The 21178-nt window shown below is 46.3% G+C and overlaps 1 protein-coding gene across 1 annotated transcript in view; it reads right to left on the bottom strand.

Annotated features, from left to right (window-relative positions):
* Positions 1-19515, bottom strand: part of E2F1 (E2F transcription factor 1) — a 718581-nt gene extending 699066 nt beyond the window's left edge. The window contains exon 1 of the mRNA XM_069652146.1: positions 18397-19515. Coding sequence (XP_069508247.1) covers positions 18397-18627 — 231 coding nt within the window. The 5' untranslated portion in view covers positions 18628-19515. The remainder of the gene's footprint in view (positions 1-18396) is intronic.
* Between the last annotated feature and the right edge of the window lie 1663 nt (positions 19516-21178).

Raw genomic sequence — 21178 nt, 5'->3', positions numbered from 1 at the left:
CAATGCTTGTTCTCTTCAACTAACAATTAATGTGTTAGTCACTTCTTTTCAGAGTAATTTGTATGCAACCACTTTATAATTGATTCAGAGGCTAACCTTAGCCTCAGAATCACTATTAGTTATACATGACCAGTCTCGTCCGTTTTCCAATGTTTAAACATTCATTGAAAGTGTTTCTCTGTGTTATGCTTATACGCAAGAAAACGGAAGATGTACCCAAACAGGAGTGCTAATTTTCATTCTTTCCCATTGTGCAGTCATCAACTGTCACATGAACAGCTTTCACTCATACACAAGTGTTCTTAATGGATACTGTTGCCTGCCCGTATTCATGCCAGGGTTCAGATTGCTCGGTTTTACTTGCCGGCTTCTGTTTTACTCCCTTCGCAATAAGCAGGACCTTAACTGCTTGGGGCTTCTCTGAGGCACACACTCTTCCTCTGTAAAGGTGCATCCTACCCTGCCTCATAGTTAGAGCTTTTCTTGCGCTCAGGACCCTCGGCTGCAAGATTGTTCACAGCCACGTTCTCCAGCACGCCTTCTGCTGCACAATCTCTGTAATTAGGTTCACGTGTGGAAAAGCAGTCTTCTTTCACGCCTTCCACTGCGCAACCTCTGCACTTCAGAGTTTGTAGAAACAGGACCCTCTCAGGACAGGCAGCTGAAATCTGCTTGGTCTGCATCCCTTCTGTCCCCCCACTTCTGCCTGGATTGCCAACACTGTGCCGTTTTATTTCTGCTACCACTTCTGCTGCACTGACTCCAGCTCCATCTAATAGCTTTTAGTTTATTATTTATAATGCTTGCACCCGAGGGGGCCTTTTAAGGCTCTGAGCTTCCTTCAAGTGTGGGTCATTAGGCTTATTTGCCCGACGACTGCTGCAACATTTCTCTTCAATGCTCTTCCTTGTCCCAGTATTTAGGGAATTATGGGACTTGTAGTCCCAAACAGCAAAATTATGTTTTTTTTATTAACTTCATTTTAAATGCAGATCTAGTTCTTAATGCATTTAAATATGATTCGATTAGGATTTAAGTGGAAAGAGGAAGGCAGTTTGTTCAAATCATATGTTTCCTTTCACTGTACATTTGGGAGAAAGGGGTGGAGGGGGGGGGGGGATCTTCAATCCTAGATACTTTCACCTGTTTTCCTTTCCTGGTGGCATTTATAGGTGTCATACCATCTTTGCCCACATCAACTCACTTGATATGTGGTTCAGATACATCATAACAGCATTAAGCCATTACATGGTTTGGCATTTCAAAAAGGAAATACTGCGTCTCATCCCACTGGATCTCTTAACCACCCTGGGCCTTGTCTCCTGCCAGGTGATGCTCCCGCAATACACCACCCCGAAGGTCAAGATCAGGAAGCGTCTGCCTTTTCCAGGCCAACTCGGAAGAGACTTTAGGCAGGGTTTTACTGAGGGATATGTAGGATTAATCACACAATGCACACAAGGCTAGTAATGCAAATGTACCCAGTCTTTTGTTCTTACCAAAGCTTACGTCAGCGCTTGCCAAGAGGCACAAAAAACTCCTTTCATGCCTCATTAGTGAAGGCTTCCCTATGTTAACAGGGTTTTGAGCCCGAGAAGAAAAATGCCCCCACAACCCAAGGTGCTTTGTAGAACAACCCTAACAGCTTTACCCACCTCACTTCCAGCTGCCAGATACTAAACTGGGGTGATGGCTGCACGGCCGCTTTGAAAATCAAACCTCCAACATAGCTTGCGTCGTAGCTTGTTAAACTTTACAAAGAAGTGGTGCTTAACCAATGCAGGCAAATTCTGCAGCAAGACAGACATACACCCTCCGTTCAATTGCGACTATGTACGCATTGAATGTAGTGCTCCCCCTATAATAATGCTCACCTTCCTATGTCCCTTAGGACCAAAAACGTCCTAACACGTGCACTAAAGTAACATGCTTAATTACTGTGTTTGCCCTACTTTTTCATAATCAATGGTGATGTCTGGGCACTGGAAACTAACCTAAAAAGCCCAAACTCACAACATCTTCACCCCACAACATGCACGTCCATGCTTGCAGCATGTGGCACACATTTCAAGAGCACTATAACTCTGCTGCCCCCACTACTACAGGACCATTGGCTCCGTTATTAACTAGTTGCTCTCTAGGAGCACATCTACAAACACACTTTCCCCCAGTCAGGAGAACTAACTTGAAGATTATAAACCATGCCACCTATAGAAAAAACACTTGACGGGAGGGAGACCACCAGGGTTGCAGACGTTATGGCTGCCTGAGCCGTTGTCTCCCTCTCCAGGCACTGGGACATGGCGTGGCATCCCAAATATGCTGATCTCCATAGCATTCTAAAAGCATATTTTGAATCCTGATCAGTTGGAGCACATAGTGGCGGAATATGAGGAAAAACCGTGCCCGGACAACAGTGTATGTGACGTGTAGAAATCCGTGGGACACCGATAAGCGAGGCGACCAATGTGGCGCATGCTGCCTGAACACCAAGAACTTACGTAGGGCCATTTACGGACGACAGGAGTACCTTTGGATCTTAGACAACGACAGAGGAAACGCACACCATCGAATAACAGTGGGGTTGGGGAGATCGAGGAGGGGGTGGGAGATCTAGACTGTTTTTGCCAATATGGGTTACACATGTTTCTTGTTATATTGATAATGTCTGTTTCTTGTTATAAATGCTAATAAAATCAAGTAAAAAAATAAAAAAGCACTTCCGTGGAGCATGATTCTCCACGTTGGTGGCAAGTGTTACAAGAAGGAATAAAGAATCCCCAGCCCTCCTGCAGCGTGGGAGTGGCTATCCAGCCCGAGGAGTGTTTTCTACACTTAGAGCCAGGTGAGACGCGCAGGTTGCACAATCACACAGGTGACTGTCTGCAGTGAAGGAGCAGAGCAGAGATAAATCACTGCAAACGACCACGCAGGGAACTGCCTGCATCGAGAAATTGGCGTGGAGGGCAAAAGGAATACCTTACTACCCAGCGTGGCATATTTAAAGCAGCAAATTGATAGCAGTGCACTGAAGCGCCACGATTTGCACTCCCTCCAAGGGAAAGGATAATAGTACAGACACATGACAGTGGACCATATTATATAAAGTGTGCAGGCAATTGAAAAAGAGTGGCCTCAATAAGCAGAATCCCCACAAGTGACTTGGCCAGCAGAGAAGTGTTAGGAATGCGCTATGGGTGCTCTAGTGAAAAGGAAAAAAAAAAGTTTAACAAAAAAAAAATCTAAACTAAAAATGTAAACAAAAAAAATATGAAGTACAAAGGATCTGCCCACAGAACATATTATTGTGCCCAAACACTAGTAGGAGATCTTTGTATTGGGCCTTACAAGGAAAGTAACCACGCAAGTTGCTGCTTGTAAGAATAAATACAGAATTTAATCAGAGCCCTGGATCCGAACACAGTCTTAAAATTAAGGAAATTTTGCCGCAAGTCTATAGATATGGAGCAAGACCAGGAGCAGTGCCACCAAGGCGGCCATCCGAATCTTACTAGGGGAAATAGGCTCAATACAGTCCAGCCTTACTGAAATTCTCCGACCTGCAGGCTAGAATGGTGAAAGACTGGATTGAGGCAGTGGAGAACAACCAGCTGTCACGCATCCTAACAGTAATGAACTGTGAAGCCAGGTTCCAGGACCTAGAACAAAAGGAGAGATACATTGAACTGAAGCTAGATGATCTAGAAAACCGAGAACGAAGATCAAACATACGCATCATTGGCCTTAGCGAAAGACAAGGAGAAACACCAGCCGGGTTAGAAAGCAGAATGGTGGCTCCGGTGATATCTCTGTTTGACTCAGCGGCTGCCCCCCACATTGAATTTGACAGAATACATAGGGCTTGCAGTGTCCCGAATGGCCCAAGATCAGTTCTCGCCAAGTGCCATTACTACAGGGAGAGACGGGACAACTTACAAAAAGCAAGAGAGACAACCCATTGAATTTGAGGGATCCAGTGTCAAAATATTTAATTACCTCTCTGTTGCCACTCTTAATAGACGAAGAAGCTGCCGCTCACTGACCACCTGGCTACAGTAGCATGAAATTCGGTATCGATGGGGTTTTCACCTTTTCATTAAGTTTTGAACATGGAGGAGAGGGCTACCGCGTCACTTCAGAGGAGGAAGCTTGAGGTGTTCTGGAGGGCCTATACGCAGACACGCTAGGAGTCGACAGAGACGAAGCCAGAAAACTTGGGGGTCCGATGCACAAAACTACACCCTCTTCAACAAGAAGAGGCCGAGCCCCAGGAACCAGAAAATATAAGCCATGTAATATGCCTTGAAAGTCTAGACCCCAGGTAAAGTTCTAAGTCAGCAGAAGGTTCTCAGCTTGTGTATACATGCTTCCTGAGCAAATGGGGAATGCTCGTCTGTTAATGTGGGCAGAATGGTCTATAAGCTTGCAACAATGGCCAATGGGTTTGTAGCCCTTGTACAGCCACGAGAGTTTGAACGGTGTCAATGTTAAGTTACGTTGCGGGATGATTCTGCCATTAAATCCTTTAAATTGCTATAGTCTTTTACATCAGCCTGGAGAGGGGTCCCTGGAGTGTGGCGCTTCTTTTCTAAGGGCGTCTCAGTTGTAGAGAAGTACCGAAGATGGCCGTTTTTGTGGGAGAGGGGTGTGACTCACATCGAATGAGAAGAGAGAAATACTTAGATACCATTAAAGTTGCACAAACTCAACCTCGCACACTAGTTGATCTCAGACATTTCATGCACATAAGAATAACTTTCATTAGGACACTCCACCACAAAGGAGTCAAAATGCAACATTCAACATACCAACATTGCACTACCTGACGGGATAACATTTGGGGCCCTCAATGTCAAAGGCCTAAACTCACTGCAAAAGCACTCCATGTTGGCTAGGGAATTTAAACCCTCCAAACTGGACGTGTTATTTGTACAGGAAACAAAGTTTGTGCAAGGGAAATCATTTTAAGATCAAAAGTAGGGAAATAGGGTGATCATAAGAGGGGTGGTGTTGGAATTATATATAGGAAGTCGGTAGGCCTTCAAATAGAGCAAATACATAGGGAGGAGGAAGGGAGGCATTTAGTATTAAAAGGGAAAAATAAGATCACACAGTCACGCTCTGTTCTGCTTATGGACCTAACCAGATCCAGCTACACTTCAAAGAGTCCGTCTTTGACTTCCTAGATAGTTGGAAAGAGGGCATATTAGTATGTGGTGGCGATTTCAATATCATATCCGATCCTAGTTTGGACTGGGATTCTATGAGACAGGGGGCAAACTCGCTGTGTGGCTCATTGGGGGGAAATATTTCTAGGCCTATTATGGGCAAACCATTTATTGACACCTGGCGCACAGTACACCGAAAGGAGAGGGCATTCTCGTTTTATTCTCTCCCACATCACATTCTTGAATAGATTTATCTGTTGATCGAAGCAGAGAATGAGGGTGCATTTTAATTGAAACCACTGAGATAGTAGCCTGGTCGGACCATGAACTATGTGTGCTAGAATTAGAGCTTGGCCCACCCTTTTACACTGAGCGCAGATGGATCTGTAATGATACCCTCTATGAGGACCCATTATTTAAAGAAACCCTAACAGAAGCAATAAAAGACTACTTTACTGTGAATGACATGGGTGATCTGCCACTGAACACGGCGTGGGAGGTGGCGAAAGCCACAATTCGGTGTATCCCGATTGTGAAAGGGGCACACAGAAACAGGAGCAGGATGAAAGGGGAGAAAGAGCTGAAAACTGAGATTACATGCAAGGAATTAGAACTCCGGGCTCAGACTGCAGAAATTCTAGAGCAGATTTGGGGTGCTTCGAAAAGAATTAAGGGACGTTTGGCAAGGCAAAGCGGTAACGCAATTGCGATATTTAAAACAAATTTTACAAGAGAGGTGACAAAGCTACCCCATGTTGGCCAACCGCCCGGGAAAACTGAGGGCAGAAAGGGTGATCCTCAAAATTAAAAGCGAAACGGGAATAGAGCTATTAGACCCTTGCAAACTCACAAAGGGCTTCTCAAGATTCAAAACCACCCTGAGGAGGAGGGTTCAGAGGACGACATTACACGTTTATCAAAATTCCCCCGTACGCTGATATCGCAAGTCAATCGGGATATGTTAAAACGGCCCAATCACAATCGAAGAAATCCGAACGGCCATCTCCAAAATGTAAGCAGGTTCAGCACCAGGACGACGGGTCTACACCACTCTCTTATAAAGCTAATAGCAACTCGCTAACTCCCTTCCTATTGAATTTAAAAGTTTCACTCTTAGAAATTAGCCAGGCCCCACCATCATTTACTGAATCAAGAATCATAGTAATACTGTAACGCTCACCTGATTCCCGCAGAGGCGCCGGTCTTGACTGGGCGAATACCGTATCTTCAAAGGTGATGTGTAACACACGATTGGATCTTTGGGCTGGACCTCTGTGCACTGTATGTCTGACTCGAAGAGTAAGATGTCTGCAGATAGAAAATATGGGATTAATGAACTGGGGTTATTGGGTGTCTCTCTCTTCTTCCCCTTCTCTTCTCCTGTAGAACCCCAAAGGTTAACGCTCTCACCTTAGGTAAGTGAACGCCGAGCTCTCCATCTGCCTCGGGGCAGGGTGCCGTAACCAGTTACTACTGGATAAGGGTGCAGGCCTCTTGACCTCAGAGGACTGCTGTCCGTCGTTTACTGCACGAACGGTAAGTTCCGAGTATTTCAAATGTCTTTAAAAGTCTTTTGTAATGATGTCTCTTGTTTTGCAGGGTTCCGGCGATGGCGGATGACGGGCTGAAGTGAGTTGAGGATGGAACCCGTGTGAGCAATAGAAGCGCCTGGAAGCACGTAAGTAAGCGCTTGTTGCCTGCTTCACGATGCGCACTAACTGTCCTTTTATCTTGCAGGTACAAGTTCGGAGCTGCTGAAGGGTGCCGGAATACCCACTGGGTTCGGCGTGGGAAGGAGTAATGGCACGTGAGTAATAAAGTTACCCAATGTCTTTAAACGCACCTTCTTTTGTCTTCAGATGCGGGATGCAGCGCCGAAGGCCTCCGGAGCGTGCGAAGAGTTGGTAAGCTTTTGTCTTTCAGATGCCGGAATGCAGTGCGAAGACCTCCGGGGCACGCGAAGAGTAGGTAAGCCTTTGTCTTTCAGATGCCGGAATGCAGCGCGAGGCGTTGGTGACAGCCGATGGACCAGGTAAGAGAAGCGCTGTCACTGAAGACCGTAATGCTAACCTGTTCTTTCTTGTCTTTATAGGTGTTGCTGAAGACTGGATTCAGGATGGTAAGCCTTTTTCCCTTAGGCCCAGGATCAGATGCAGAAGACACGATGAGCGTTCTGCTGCAGAGGATGCAGAATAACACAAAGCAAGATTCATCCATCGGGTGTGGTTTAAATAGCCTCCTGTGGTGCTTAGGTGTCTCCTTCCACAGCCACGCCTAGGTAAGAAAAGAGTTCCTGCTTTCCAGAAGAGTTCCAGTGTTCTGAACCTAGGGAGTGGCTCCTGCCCCACCCAACAGGAAAAGTAGTCCCAAACAGAAGAGGATTAGAGGCTCAACTGGCAGGTAAGTAAGCAGCATGGTCTGCTGCAGGTAAGTCCACCCAAGCATTATGAGCCCGGCGCTTCCAGCGCTGGGACTGGGCATATTTATGAGCCTGGTGCCACTGGCGCCAGGACAGGGTCCAAAAGGTCCCAATTGGGACTGGTTGGCACTCGGAACCTGGGTTATGGGTCTGCTTCCAAGGGAGTTGGGTAAGTCCTGACCTTTTGGAAGCAGAGATCCTGACAGCACCCCCCCTCAAGGCCCCTCCCAAACCGGGCTTCTCCGGGGGTTTTGGCTTGTCAGGAAATGTTCGATGGAATCTTTTGATTAGACGAGGAGCGTGGACATATTCTGCAGGTTCCCAGGATCTTTCTTGGGGGCCGTAGCCTTTCCAGTCAATTAGGTAAAATAGTTTAGATTTGGAGATCTTGGAGTCCAGGATGCTTTTGACTTCAAACTCGAGTTCTCCATCAACTAGGATAGGTTTTGGAGATTTAGTTAGTCGGGTTTGAGGTTGCACGGGTTTTAATAGAGAGACGTGGAAGACCGGATGTATCTTCATGTGAGGGGGCAAGTCCAACTTGACCGCTACTGGGTTTACTATGGTAGTGATGGAATAGGGACCAAGGTATCTTGGGTTGAATGTGTGTGGTCCTTTTAGAGGTAGATATTTGGTGGATAACCAGACTTGATCTCCTACTTGATATTGGGGGGCTTCCTTCCGATGTTGATCTGCTCCTTTCTTGTATTGTACCTTAGCCCTTTGAAGGTGAGAAACGGCTTCCTTAAAGGATTGGGTGATTGTAGAATGCAGGTAGTCTACTGCTGGTGTTCCAAGATCTTGGAGTGGATCCAACTCCGAGGTTCGAGGGTGACTGCCGTATAGAAGAAAAAACTGGGTTTTCCCAGTTCCCGAGTGGACAGAGTTATTGTAGGCATATTCGGCTATCCAAAGGATATCTTTCCAAGTTTTTTCAGTTTGTTGCAGCATGCAGCGTAAATACTGTTCCAGAGTTTGATTGGTCCTCTCGGTTTGTCCGTCGGTTTGAGGGTGGTGACTGGTCGATAGTCTCACATCAATTTGAGCCGACCGACAGCAACTTCGCCAAAAATGAGAAATGAATTGACTACCTCGATCCGAAATTAGAACTGAAGGAAAACCGTGCAGCCGGACGATGTTTTCGAGAAATTCTCGGGCCAGAGTTGTTGCTGTTGGCAAGCCTTTGAGTGGAATGAAATGCGCCATCTTGGAGAATAAGTCCACGATTACTAGGATCGTATTGTATCCGGAGCATGGAGGTAGATCGGTGATGAAGTCCATAGAAAGCGTATGCCAAGGGCGAGGTGGGATGTCAATAGGGCGTAAGAGGCTGGCTGGTTTTTCCTTTTGACTCTTGTTTTGGGCGCATACTCCACAGGACATTATAAAGACTCCGATATCTTTTTTCCAAGACGGCCACCAGAAGTAGCGCTTGATCTTTTCTGAGGTTTTGGCCATACCGGGATGTCCTTCCATTAAGGAATCGTGATAAGAGATTACCTTTTTCTGTAAATCTGTGCTGGGCAGGTATAATCGCTCTTGGAAATACAATAAGTTGTCCTTCACTGCAAAGTCCTTTCCCTGCAGATGCCAATTCTGTATGTCTGCTGGAGTTACAAGTTGCCTGGCTTTATCCTTAACTTCCTCTATGGATTGTGTGGCGATTACACCCAGAATTCTTTGTTCGGGAATGATAGGTACAGGTTTAGGGTTGATCAAGTGTTCTTCTACTCCCATCCGAGAAAGGGCATCAGCTTTACCGTTTTTTGAACCAGGTCGATAGGTATTTATGAAGTCAAACTCGGCAAAGAATAGTGCCCAACGGAGTTGTCTAGAGGATTGGGCTTTTGCGGTTTTCAAATATTGCAGGTTTCGGTGATCCGTAATCACAGTAACGGTGTGTCGGGCCCCCAGAAGATAATGCCGCCAAGCCTTAAAGGCAGACTTGATAGCCAGAAGTTCCTTATCAGTAATAGTGTAATTGATTTCAGGAGGCGAGAATTTGCGGGACCAAAATGCCACGGGATGCAACTGATTGGTTACTGGGTCCTTTTGTGATAAAACTGCCCCCATGGCAAGGCTCGAAGCATCAGTTTCCACGATGTAGGGGAGTTCGGGGCGAGGATGTTTTAAAATTGGTGCAGAGATAAACTTAGTCTTCAAATTCTAGAAAGCTTGCTCCGCCTCGGTAGACCATTCAAAACGTTTGTTTTTCTTTAACAAGGCGGTGATGGGCTGGACTATTCGAGAGAATTCGGGGATAAACCTGGGGTAAAAGTTAGTGAAGCCTAACATGCTTTGAACACCTTTTACGGAGGATGGTGATGGCCATTTGAGAATTGCATCGACCTTCTTTGAATCCATACGCACTCCGCTAGGTGATAATATGAATCCCAAGAACTCAACTTCAGTCACGTTGAAAACACATTTTTCCAACTTGCCGAAAAGTTTGTGTTGACGCAATCTCTCGAGGACCATTTTCACGTGTTTCCGATGTTCAGATTCCGATGAAGAATAAACGAGGATGTCGTCAATGTAAACAACAACACACACATCTATGAGCTCTCTGAGGACATCGTTCATAAAATATTGAAAGGCGGCCGGGGCATTGCAAAGTCCTAAGGGCATGACCTGATATTCAAATAGCCCATACTTGGTGCGGAAGGCCGTCTTCCATTCATCGCCCTCTTTTACTCGTACCAAGTGGTAAGCTCCTCTAAGATCCAGCTTTGTATATATGCATGCTTTTCTGACTTGGTCCAGGAGTTCAGGGATCAAAGGTAACGGATATCTATTCTTAACGGTGATCTGGTTCAGGGCACGATAATCTATACAAGTTCTAAGGTCCCCTTCTTTTTTTGGAACGAAGAACAAAGCTGAAGAAGCAGGGGACTTGGAAGGACGAATAAACCCATTCGCTAGGTATTGATCCAGGTATTGTCGGAGGTGAAGGTTCTCAGGCTCGGTGAGGGCATAAATTCTACTACAAGGAGGAGTAGATCCAGGTATCAGATCTATCTGGCAGTCATAAGACCTATGAGGAGGTAGAGAGTTAGCCTGATCCTTCGGGAAAACATCTTGGAATTAGGTATTCGGGAGGTAACTGGGGAGTCTCCGAAGAAATTGCTGCCAGTGCAACACCAGGTGGAGGGTGACAAGTAGAGACACATTCTGGAAACTGAACCGTTCTTGCTCGCCAATCGATCTGAGGATTGTGTTTCTCTAACCAAGGTATTCCTAGAATAATCTGGAACTGAGGGGCCTTGATCACATCGAACACGATCTTCTCATGGTGTCCATCTCGACTTACTAGCGTCACTTCTTGAGTGGTATGCGTTACTGGTCCGGAGGCTATCCCCGTACCATCCACCGTAGTAATGACGTCCTTTACAGCCTTGGGACAAAGAGTTAGATTCATGCTCAAAACCATTTCATGATCCACATAATTGCTGATGGCACCGCTGTCGACGTAAGCTTCAATCGCATGTAATCGATCCGGATGATCAGGGATAATGAGGACCATAGGTATCACGAAATGCGAGGTCACGGAACTGGTTTTAACGCTCGGCAAGAGGACCTCTATTCTTGTCGGGCGAGGTTGTTTCCCTGCTCAGAGTTTGTGACCTTGGTAACTGCAGCTCCTACTGCCTTCTTGGCTGGTTTCACCGGACAGTCTCGAAGAAAGTGCCCTGAGTTTCCGCAATAGAGGCATAATTGCAACTGTTTTCTCCTTTCCCGCTCCTTTTGTGTGAGTGGTCCTTTCAGGCCCCCTATTTGCATGGGTTCCCCGAAGTCTACTCCTTTGGAAGGAGTTGGTGGTTTGGAAAATACTCGAGCATCAAACTTGGAACGATCGGCCTTCCTGTTCTGCAGTCTGTGATCTATTTGAACAACTAAGTCTATATAGTCCGAACAGTCTTGCGGGGATTCACTACTTGGGCTAACACATCTTTGAGCTCTCCACATAGACCTCTATAAAACAGCGTAATCCTTTTGTCCTCAGGCCATTGAGTTTCCACTATTAGTCTGTTGAAAGACGCAATATAAGCCAAAAGGTCTTGATTACCCTGTCGCAACGAAAGAAGCTCATTGTCCAAGGCCTGCCCCTGTGAATGTCTTGCGAACAGTTTTTCCATACTGAGCTGAAAAGCTTGAAAATCATGGAGAACCGGACCATCTTGATTAACTAGAGGGATCGACCAGTCTGCCGCATTGCCACTAAGGTACGAAAGCACGAAAGCTACTTTAGCTTGATCAGTTGGAAAGGCTGCTGGCCGGCATAAGAAATGCAACCGGCACTGATTAATAAATACTGCAAACCTCTTTGGGTCACCAGAAAATCGTTCGGGCGGAGCCAGAGCTACATTCCCAGGTAGGTTGATTTGCACTGGATTCATAGAGGATGTTGAAGGAAGATTTGCCCCTGATGCGGGTAATGGGGTCTGTCCGGCTTGTGACTGTAGCAATTGTCTAGCGAGATCGTCTGTTCGCTCCTTGGAAATGATCAGTTCCCTTCTTAGAGCGTTCGTTTCCTGACGGGCTGCATGCACTTCTGCTCTTAGTTCCCCAAGTAACTGGGCTAGCTGATCGGTATCCGAGGTTTCCATAGCGCCTGGGCGGGAGTTTTGCGGTAGGCTTTGTGTTCTGTAACGCTCACCTGATTCCCGCAGAGGCGCCGGTCTTGACTGGGCGAATACCGTATCTTCAAAGGTGATGTGTAACACACGATTGGCTCTTTGGGCTGGACCTCTGTGCACTGTATGTATGACTCGAAGAGTAAGTTGTCTGCAGATAGAAAATATGGGATTAATGAACTGGGGTTATTGGGTGTCTCTCTCTTCTTCCCCTTCTCTTCTCCTGTAGAACCCCAAAGGTTAACGCTCTCACCTTAGGTAAGTGAACGCCGAGCTCTCCATCTGCCTCGGGGCAGGGTGCCATAACCAGTTTCTTCAGTGGATAAGGGTGCAGGCCTCTTGACCTCAGAGGACTGCTGTCCGTCGTTTACTGCATGAATGGTAAGTTCCGAGTATTTCAAATGTCTTTAAAAGTCTTTTGTAATGATGTCTCTTGTTTTGCAGCGTTCCGGCGATGGCGGATGACGGGCTGAAGTGAGTTGAGGATGGAACCCGTGTGAGGAATAGAAGAGCCTGGAAGCACGTAAGTAAGCGCTTGTTGCCTGCTTCACGATGCGCACTAACTGTCCTTTTATCTTGCAGGTACAAGTTCGGAGCTGCTGAAGGGTGCCGGAATACCCACTGGGTTCGGCGTGGGAAGGAGTAATGGCACGTGAGTAATAAAGTTACCCAATGTCTTTAAACGCACCTTCTTTTGTCTTCAGATGCGGGATGCAGCGCCAAAGGCCTCCGGAGCGTGCGAAGAGTTGGTAAGCTTTTGTCTTTCAGATGCCGGAATGCAGCGCGAGGCGTTGGTGACAGCCGATGGACCAGGTAAGAGAAGCGCTATCACTGAAGCCCGTAATGCTAACCTGTTCTTTCTTGTCTTTATAGGTGTTGCTGAAGACTGGATTCAGGATGGTAAGCCTTTTTCCCTTAGGCCCAGGATCAGATGCAGAAGACACGATGAGCGTTCTGCTGCAGAGGATGCAGAATAACACAAAGCAAGATTCATCCATCGGGTGTGGTTTAAATAGCCTCCTGTGGTGCTTAGGTGTCTCCTTCCACAGCCACGCCTAGGTAAGAAAAGAGTTCCTGCTTTCCAGAAGAGTTCCAGTGTTCTGAACCTAGGGAGTGGCTCCTACCCCACCCAACAGGAAAAGTAGTCCCAAACAGAAGAGGATTAGAGGCTCAACTGGCAGGTAAGTAAGCAGCATGGTCTGCTGCAGGTAAGTCCATCCAAGCATTATGAGCCCGGCGCTTCCAGCGCTGGGACTGGACATATTTATGAGCCTGGTGCCACTGGCGCCAGGACAGGGTCCAAAAGGTCCCAATTGGGACTGGTTGGCACTCGGAACCTTGGTTATGGGTCTGCTTCCAAGGGAGTTGGGTAAGTCCTGACCTTTTGGAAGCAGAGATCATGACAAATACTTAAGGAAGGAAAAGCTATTACAGAATGCACATCCTACCACCCAATATCACTTATAAATGTAGATGTAAAGATCTACGCAAGCATTCTCGCTATCCGTTTAGCCCAAATTCTACCCCAATTAGTTCATACAGACCAGGTTGGTTATGCAAAGGGCAGGCAGGGCGCGGACAATGTCCGCAAAACCCTTGACCTTATTGCCGCTATCGACGAGAGAAGAGACTATCCCATTTTAATGTCCATCGACGTGGAGAAGGAGTTCGACAGTCGAATGTCCTTTTCTGCGTTTGGTTATCAGGTGGGCAGGATTGGGTAACCTATGGATAGCAGGGGCATCAGCATTATACCGAAACGCTACTGCTAAAGTTCTGGTCAATGAGGTTGCATCGGAGCTCTTTGATCTGACACGAGTCACGCAACAGGGCTGTCCTTTGTCTCCTCTTTTGTTTGCTGCAGTGGTGGAGCCATTGGTGCAGGCAATTAGAACAAATGCTCAAATACACGGGGTAGAAAGGAGGTGGAATGAATGTAAATTGGCGCTATTCGTGGACGATTTTAGCCTATATCTCCCAACCCTTGGGAATCGGTGCCTGTCCTTTTTGCTACCTTGGAGGAATACAGCACACTATCAGGATTTCGAGAGAACCTGAACAAAACTGAAGCGTAAATGCTCCAGCCGAAATCAGTCCTTACAGCACAATCAGTCGCAGAGTGGGGCTTCCGATTACAAACAGGGGGAATAAAATACTTGAGTGTAGAGATTACGAAAGATTTAGCAAGTCTATTTGGTGCAAACTATAGGCCTCTTTGGAAAATCATCATAGCCGATTTAGATATGGTCCAAATTGGAGCTCTCATCTGCTAGGTTCACGTCAATTAAGATGAACATACTCCCCAGATTCTTGTTTCTCTTCCAATCACTCCCAGTGGTGATCCCGGAAGCCTTTCATGTAGAAGTGAAGGGGTCTCCCCTGGCGTTTTTGTGGGTGGACCTGAAGCCCTGGATATCATATGCAACCTTGATCACGCTGAAAGACAATGGGGGTATGGGATATATCATATTCAAAGAGATAAGTGTAACTCCTCAATTTCGCAACCTAGCGGATCACTTGTGGGAAAACACAGAGAAACAATGGGTAGATCTGGAAAACAAGCTATTTGCGCTAGTCACTCTGGGCGAATGACTGTGTCCCATACCGGGACTATGCCACGTAAGATCCAGTGGCACCCAGTGTTAGTGGTACTGTGGTCTCTTTGGAGTCCCACACAAACCATGAAGGAAGTGACATCCTGGCCATTTCACCACAGTTGCATATGGGCCCCCCCTATTAGAGATCAATAGATGTAACTCACTTTCAGCCCCAATATGAGGAAGGTTTGGTGAAAGCAAGGCAGATATGGAAGGAAGATTCCTATATGTCAAAGGCAGAGTTAGAGGAAGCACAGCACGGTACCACTATAACACCACTACACTATCTGCAGTTGAGGAGTGTACTCTGAGATTTGGGCTGGGGGGACTCCCTTCGGAGACCACTTACGGCATTTGAGCATATCTCGAGTGAACGCCGGGGCTCAAGGGGGATGATAGCTCAATTATATCGTGCATTGCTTATCAGGGGCCATCTTGCACAACTCAGCATTCAGGCCAAGTTGGATGCAGAACTAGAGATGCAAGATCAACTAGACACATGGGTGGTAATATACAAGGCAGTATGAAGCACATTTCTATCCATGCAATACAAGATGCATAACGGGAAGCGATTGATGAGATGGCACCTGACTCCACATCGGCTATCAAAGATGTTTCTGTGGATTTCACTGCATTGTTGGAGGGGGCGTGGTGAGACAAGTGACTATTGACAGTGGTGGAGCAGTGGAAGGGTGCAGATGTTTTGGAAGGAGGTCCTGGGTTGGATACAGGCTATAGACGAGACTGTCCCGATTACTAGTCTTGTTCGGAATAGAGACAGATGCGGAGAAGACAAACAATTCTTTCCCACATGCCTCGAAACTTGGCAGAAAGAGTAGGTCTAACAGTCAAATGGATAACCAGCACCCGGCCAATGAAAGGCTCACCCATATATCAAATGGAAAGTATTACAGTGGCCCTGCTTGAATCCCACTCAGACATAGATATGATCTGGCTTCCCTTTTTGGAATATTATACGGAATACAGAAATACATTGAATGGGGAGGGAAAGAGGTAAACGAGAGGGAGCCCATCAGCAACTCTAATGCTTCACATAGTGCCCAGTGTATTGGAGGCGTGAAATGACAATATTGAACATAAAGGCAAGTCAAGTGTATAGGTAGAATGGTACTGAGAAGTGTTGAGGTTCATAAAGTGAACAGTGTAGCTTTGGATGTTACTCTGATGTGAGGCGGGAGAGGGGAGGGGAAAAGAAAGATATGTAGCTGCCAATGCAGAATAAGGTTCCATGTCATCGCCTGCAATTTCATCCCCTGTCATTTTAACATGCACATTCCAATGAAAATGCTCATTTTTTTTTTTTTTTTTTTTTAAATGGAGGGGGGTTTCCCCCCAATCCGCCCTCCCACACTTATTTTTGGCTATTGCCTACCCGCCCAAACACTTATTTGCCCTCCCCTTAAAAAGTTCTATGAGCATATTTGTTGTAATATGCACGTTAAAATGCCAGGGGATGAAAATGCAGGCGATGAAAGGATGTCGTACCCAGAATAACACCGGTTTGGACATAGCACCGGTCCATGCTGTCAGGCAAAAGTCAACTCTTGGAGAGAGTTCCCATTTGGGTTATGTAGAAACCAGGCGGAAGGGAAAATATGTTTTTTTACGTGGAAGTTATGATCCTAGTACCATTGCCTCCGATGTAAGCATGTGAATGGTGACTTTCTTAAAATTTGTTGTAAAACCAATAAAATACTTTTTTTTAACGATTGACAGTAAAGCAAAAAGGTGAAAAAAGTATGAAAGAACTGCCCATAATGTGCACTTGTGCCTCTGCCCAACAACACTTATGTGGGCACATCTCAACTGACATGCAGTAAGGTACTTACGTTGTGCGAGAATGCACCAACTAGAACATTTGATAAGCAGACTGTAGTTTTAAGACATTGTTACAGAATTACACTGGGCGATTCTAGGCTTCTATATCCTTGGCAACATCAAAATCTCACTTGCGGGCTGCTCATTTATATTATTAAATTATAATTATTATAATATTTGCTTTGTATTTCATGTACACTGCTAAAAGCGGCCATTGCCTAATTTTACGGACACCAGTTATTGGAATACTCCCTGAAGTCCTTGAGCACTATAGTCTTATGCTTCAGTGGTTTACCATATGTGCAGAGCATGGCTTTTGAACCTGCCCTCTTGCCATTGCACACCTGCCCTCTTATCCACTAAATTAACCATCATGCCCATTTAACTACTTCCTTAATCTCACCTTCATTCATAACCATGCCCTCTTTATTACACCTTCGGTGCACATTATAAACATTCTTTCCCGCTCACGCACTGCATACACATTTTCCACCTTTCTCTGTCTTCATCCGTCGTTCCACCAAACATCTTTGTCAAATCTCGTTCAAGTAACCATCTGAGCACTCCCATCCACTGCTTCCAACCAGCTAGTTCCATGGCCCCTGGCTGCAACGTGCCTTGGAGGGGTGCAGAGAAAAAGAAACTGCACCAGTGGTCAAATTGAGCTGGAAGGGTCAGGAGTGGTGTTCCAGTACTTTTATTTTTGGTATTACCCAAATTGACCGTTTACAATATTGACCTAATTATAGTGGTCCTAATTTACCTGCACAATTGACCTTTATATTATTTTAGTTATTTTATATATGTATTGGGTTGGTTTTGGATTATAAATAATAAAAGGGGATTGGGTGGGGGTTGCAGGGGGTTTCCCCCGCATACATCTCCTAATTGACCTATATGAGGTTCATTCTCCCAAGATCAATTGTGAAAAGGTCAATTACTATACAACCTTATTCTTTACTGTTAACAGCTCCAGTACTTATCATTCCGGAACTGTTCTTTATGAAGTTAAAGCACACTTCTCCACTTTACCACAAGATATCAGTTACAGCTAAAGTGAAATCTATTTCATCTCAATTGGCTGTCAACCAGCATTACTGCAACCCTTTAAAAATGTGTTTCGCGTAGCTCCTTTCCTTCCTACTCTGTCCCCCACCAGTGCCATAGTTGCACTACTTTTTCTGGTACACTTCTATCAATGGACAACACACCTTATATAGAGGCCCAAAAGGGGCCTCTGGTGTCGCCTGTGGACGTGCGAAGAACCCTTCAACCTCCAATCAAGGGATTACCCAGGGGAAGGGGCTTACTCCCCTTCCTGTCCCTAAGAGCCTGCTGCCGTACGCTTCCTCTGGGGTCACCACTCACCATCCCGGTGACCCCTACTTCCCGCCCCTCCTCCTGAAGGCGGCGGCTCGGCCCCTCCACCATGTTAAGCACTGTCGTCCCACCCCATTCGGGGCCACGCCCTAGGCTTTCATTTCATAAACTCACAGGAGGGACTGCATCCTCCCTCTCAAAGAAATGGGAGCCGAGTGCCCATAGTACACTAATCATACGACAACCCCTTCCATTACTTTACGCGCTTCCAGCAACTCCAGGCCATAGGGCTGTTTGCAAGCACACGAATAAAGTCCGGGTTTCTGTTAATATCTTTACTCATGAGTTGGTGTTTTCAGAGCGTTGTGCAAAACAGACACATGTTTAGAATTGAGAACACATTAAGTAAAAATGATTACCGGTGGGCGCCCCAAAGCTGGCCTCTGTCCCCCTGAGCCGGGGCCCTGTGGAGTGGCAAAGAACAGCAGGTCAGCTCCAGTGTTTCCTTCTGAAGGGGCCAGCGGCTCCTCTAGGGCATCCTGGGTAGAGATTATAACAAACTGTTGCTGCTCCATAAGGTGGCAGGTTCCAGCTTGTAACACGTAGTCAATGCCGCAGACTCCGTCCAGCTCAGCGCCTCTCAAGGACATGATTCCGCATTTCTAGACAAACCACGGCATCCTCGTCGCGCGTCCACCGAATCCATAAAGCCCGAGAAATAGATGAGGACATAGGTATATAGTGATGTCAGTTCAAATTACGGTTTTCCTGTTGTGTAATGTGTCGATTGTGTAGTCCCAAATAACGAATGGGGTATTTTCCCGGGGGGAGAAGGGGGGGACTACCCGAGCAATGGGGAAGTCTGGGGGGTAGTTGCATACGTTTCTGGGTGGAAATGTGTCAATACCCTATTAAGGGAAAAGGTCAGGTTGTGTCAGTAAGGGGTTGTGTAGAAGCGCGCGTTATAGAAGAGGGCCGTGTTTCGAGGGTAATACGCTTGTCAAGTTTGGAGGTACTGGTTTGGTGTATATCATCCATGTGTTGGTGAAATTCTAGATCCTCTTCCTATAGGTAGTTCTCTTAATGTGGGAGTTACAAGTCTCTACCGGAGAGAATCAAGTAGTTTGTTTTTATAGAAGAGGCTAGTGGGAGGGCGGGTGACCTAGGAAACTTTACTTGGTTGGGTCAGGGATGGCATGGCAACATCACCTATCCCGCATTTTCTTAGATTCTCTGGGGTCAGGAACTTGGTGGTTCTTAAAGGTGGCTTTGTTCAGTGAAGAGGTTCTAGCCAATCCACAGGACGCTCCTTGTTTACATGTTAGGGGCAGCTTTAACTCTGTCACCTGAATGCCATCAGTATTCCTAAAAGCTTGGTTGCCCCGCCCTTTTGACGGTCATTCACCTCTCTCCAGTCCCCCTCCTACCACCCAATCCTCCACTGTCCAACTACCCCCACCTCATGTGCTGTTGTTGTCCTTCCACCAGCTGATCGCAAGAAATGCTTGCAATTTTTTAGCGCCAAATCCTTTTTGCCGCGAAACGGAGGTCTAGTGTGTATGCCAACAGCTATTGGCTGCAACTGCATTGACGACATCGCGCTAAAAAGGAACTCGTCTGCCATTGGTTACAACGACCGAAATGTTAAGATAGAAAAAGGACACATCTGCGATACGAATGGACGGAGAATTGCGGCGGCCATTTGAGAGAGGAGCAAGCCTAATCATTGGACTACTAATATTTTGGGGCCTCTCGTCATCCAGCACATTGTAAATAAAACCCCATCTAGTTCGGTTGGTAGATACATCAGTGTCGCTCTCAGTAATTCAACTAATTCTCTAAATTCATCACATATTAGGGGGACAAACCGCTGCCGCAGCAATGGGCAGGAACAGAACGACTATTTGTAGGGCGCTAAGCATTAAAACGTGTAGGGGCCCCTAATTTACGTAGGGATACCAGTGCCATCACAAAACAAGGGTTCATGGTATGTTACATTAGAAGTTGGCAGTGTGAGACAATAACTTTTTGGTGTACAGTTAATGAATCAGAATGTACGAAGTAAGTGTAATTTGAAACGTATAAATTAACTCCTTCTTTTACATAGCTCTCAACTCACACGCTTTTGGCGGGTGTCACTCGCCTTGTAAAAGGCTGACTCACCCGCCAAGCCTCCAGCACTCCCATTCATTTCAATGGGCGTCTCACCCGCCAAAAACAAAATCGGGTGATTTCACCCACCTTTGCAACACAAATGGTTGAGAGCTATGTCTTTTACCTTTGGTTCAAAGGCTCACGAAAAGTGTCCTAATGCATTTTCTTTCTCCCAAGCTTAGAATGAGACAGACGTGTGCGCATTTCCCATAAATTATGGGACCCTCCCAAAGTGGATTGCCCTTGTAAAATGGGTCATTAGTGCAGTGTGTCATGACCCAAGCTAATAAATGGAGCTCCTGCATGCAGGTGCCTCAGAAAGGCTGCAGACTTAAACAACGGAACTTGTGATTGACTAATTTCTGGCCTGCGTGCCTTCCTGCAACCCCCCACTCCAGACTCCCCCTCCCACCCCCAAAACACCCTCCCTGCAACTGAGTCCCAATGTATGTATCATTGTTTTTCCTACAGTGCCCAAGTGGTCTAAGTGCTGTCATTTTGTAACAGGGGGATTCAGTTAATAAGATATAGAAGAAGGGGTGTATTTGGCTTTGGGAAGCTGGCTAGACAGCGACTCCTCTAAGTATGCCTGTTGAGTTCAAATTTGCTCCGTAAAACACGCGGGTCGCAGCCCACCAACAAAGGTGATAAACAGAGGACTAATCCTCTAACAATAGCATGATAACAAAGGTAGGACATTACATCTCCCGTCACTTTAAACATGCACCTGGACTTGTTTAATTGAGTTCTTCAATCCATCTTGTGTGCCTTATGACCATCTTTGATCGACTGCAAGCTCGTGGTGACAGTCTCTTGTATGCCCCGTCGCTAGCCTCAGCATCTCTTTCCTCTTCGTGGTATTCTGAGTCTATGTCCGAAGAGTCCTCTGCAGATGTTCTTGTGATACTGACATTGGTGTGGTTACCCTGGAAGGTCCTGAAAAAGGACGAGTTTCTGGTGACTGTGCCCTGAGGGCTTGCCACCGTTATCATGGAGCCCTGAATGTGGGTTACTGTCAGCGGTTCAGGTTTGAAGGGTGGAGTGTCC

This window comes from Ambystoma mexicanum, chromosome 3p (assembly GCF_040938575.1).
Source record: "Ambystoma mexicanum isolate Mex_15411 chromosome 3p, UKY_AmexF1_1, whole genome shotgun sequence".
Classification (NCBI taxonomy): domain Eukaryota; kingdom Metazoa; phylum Chordata; class Amphibia; order Caudata; family Ambystomatidae; genus Ambystoma; species Ambystoma mexicanum.
This window is presented reverse-complemented; position numbering and strand designations above follow the sequence as displayed.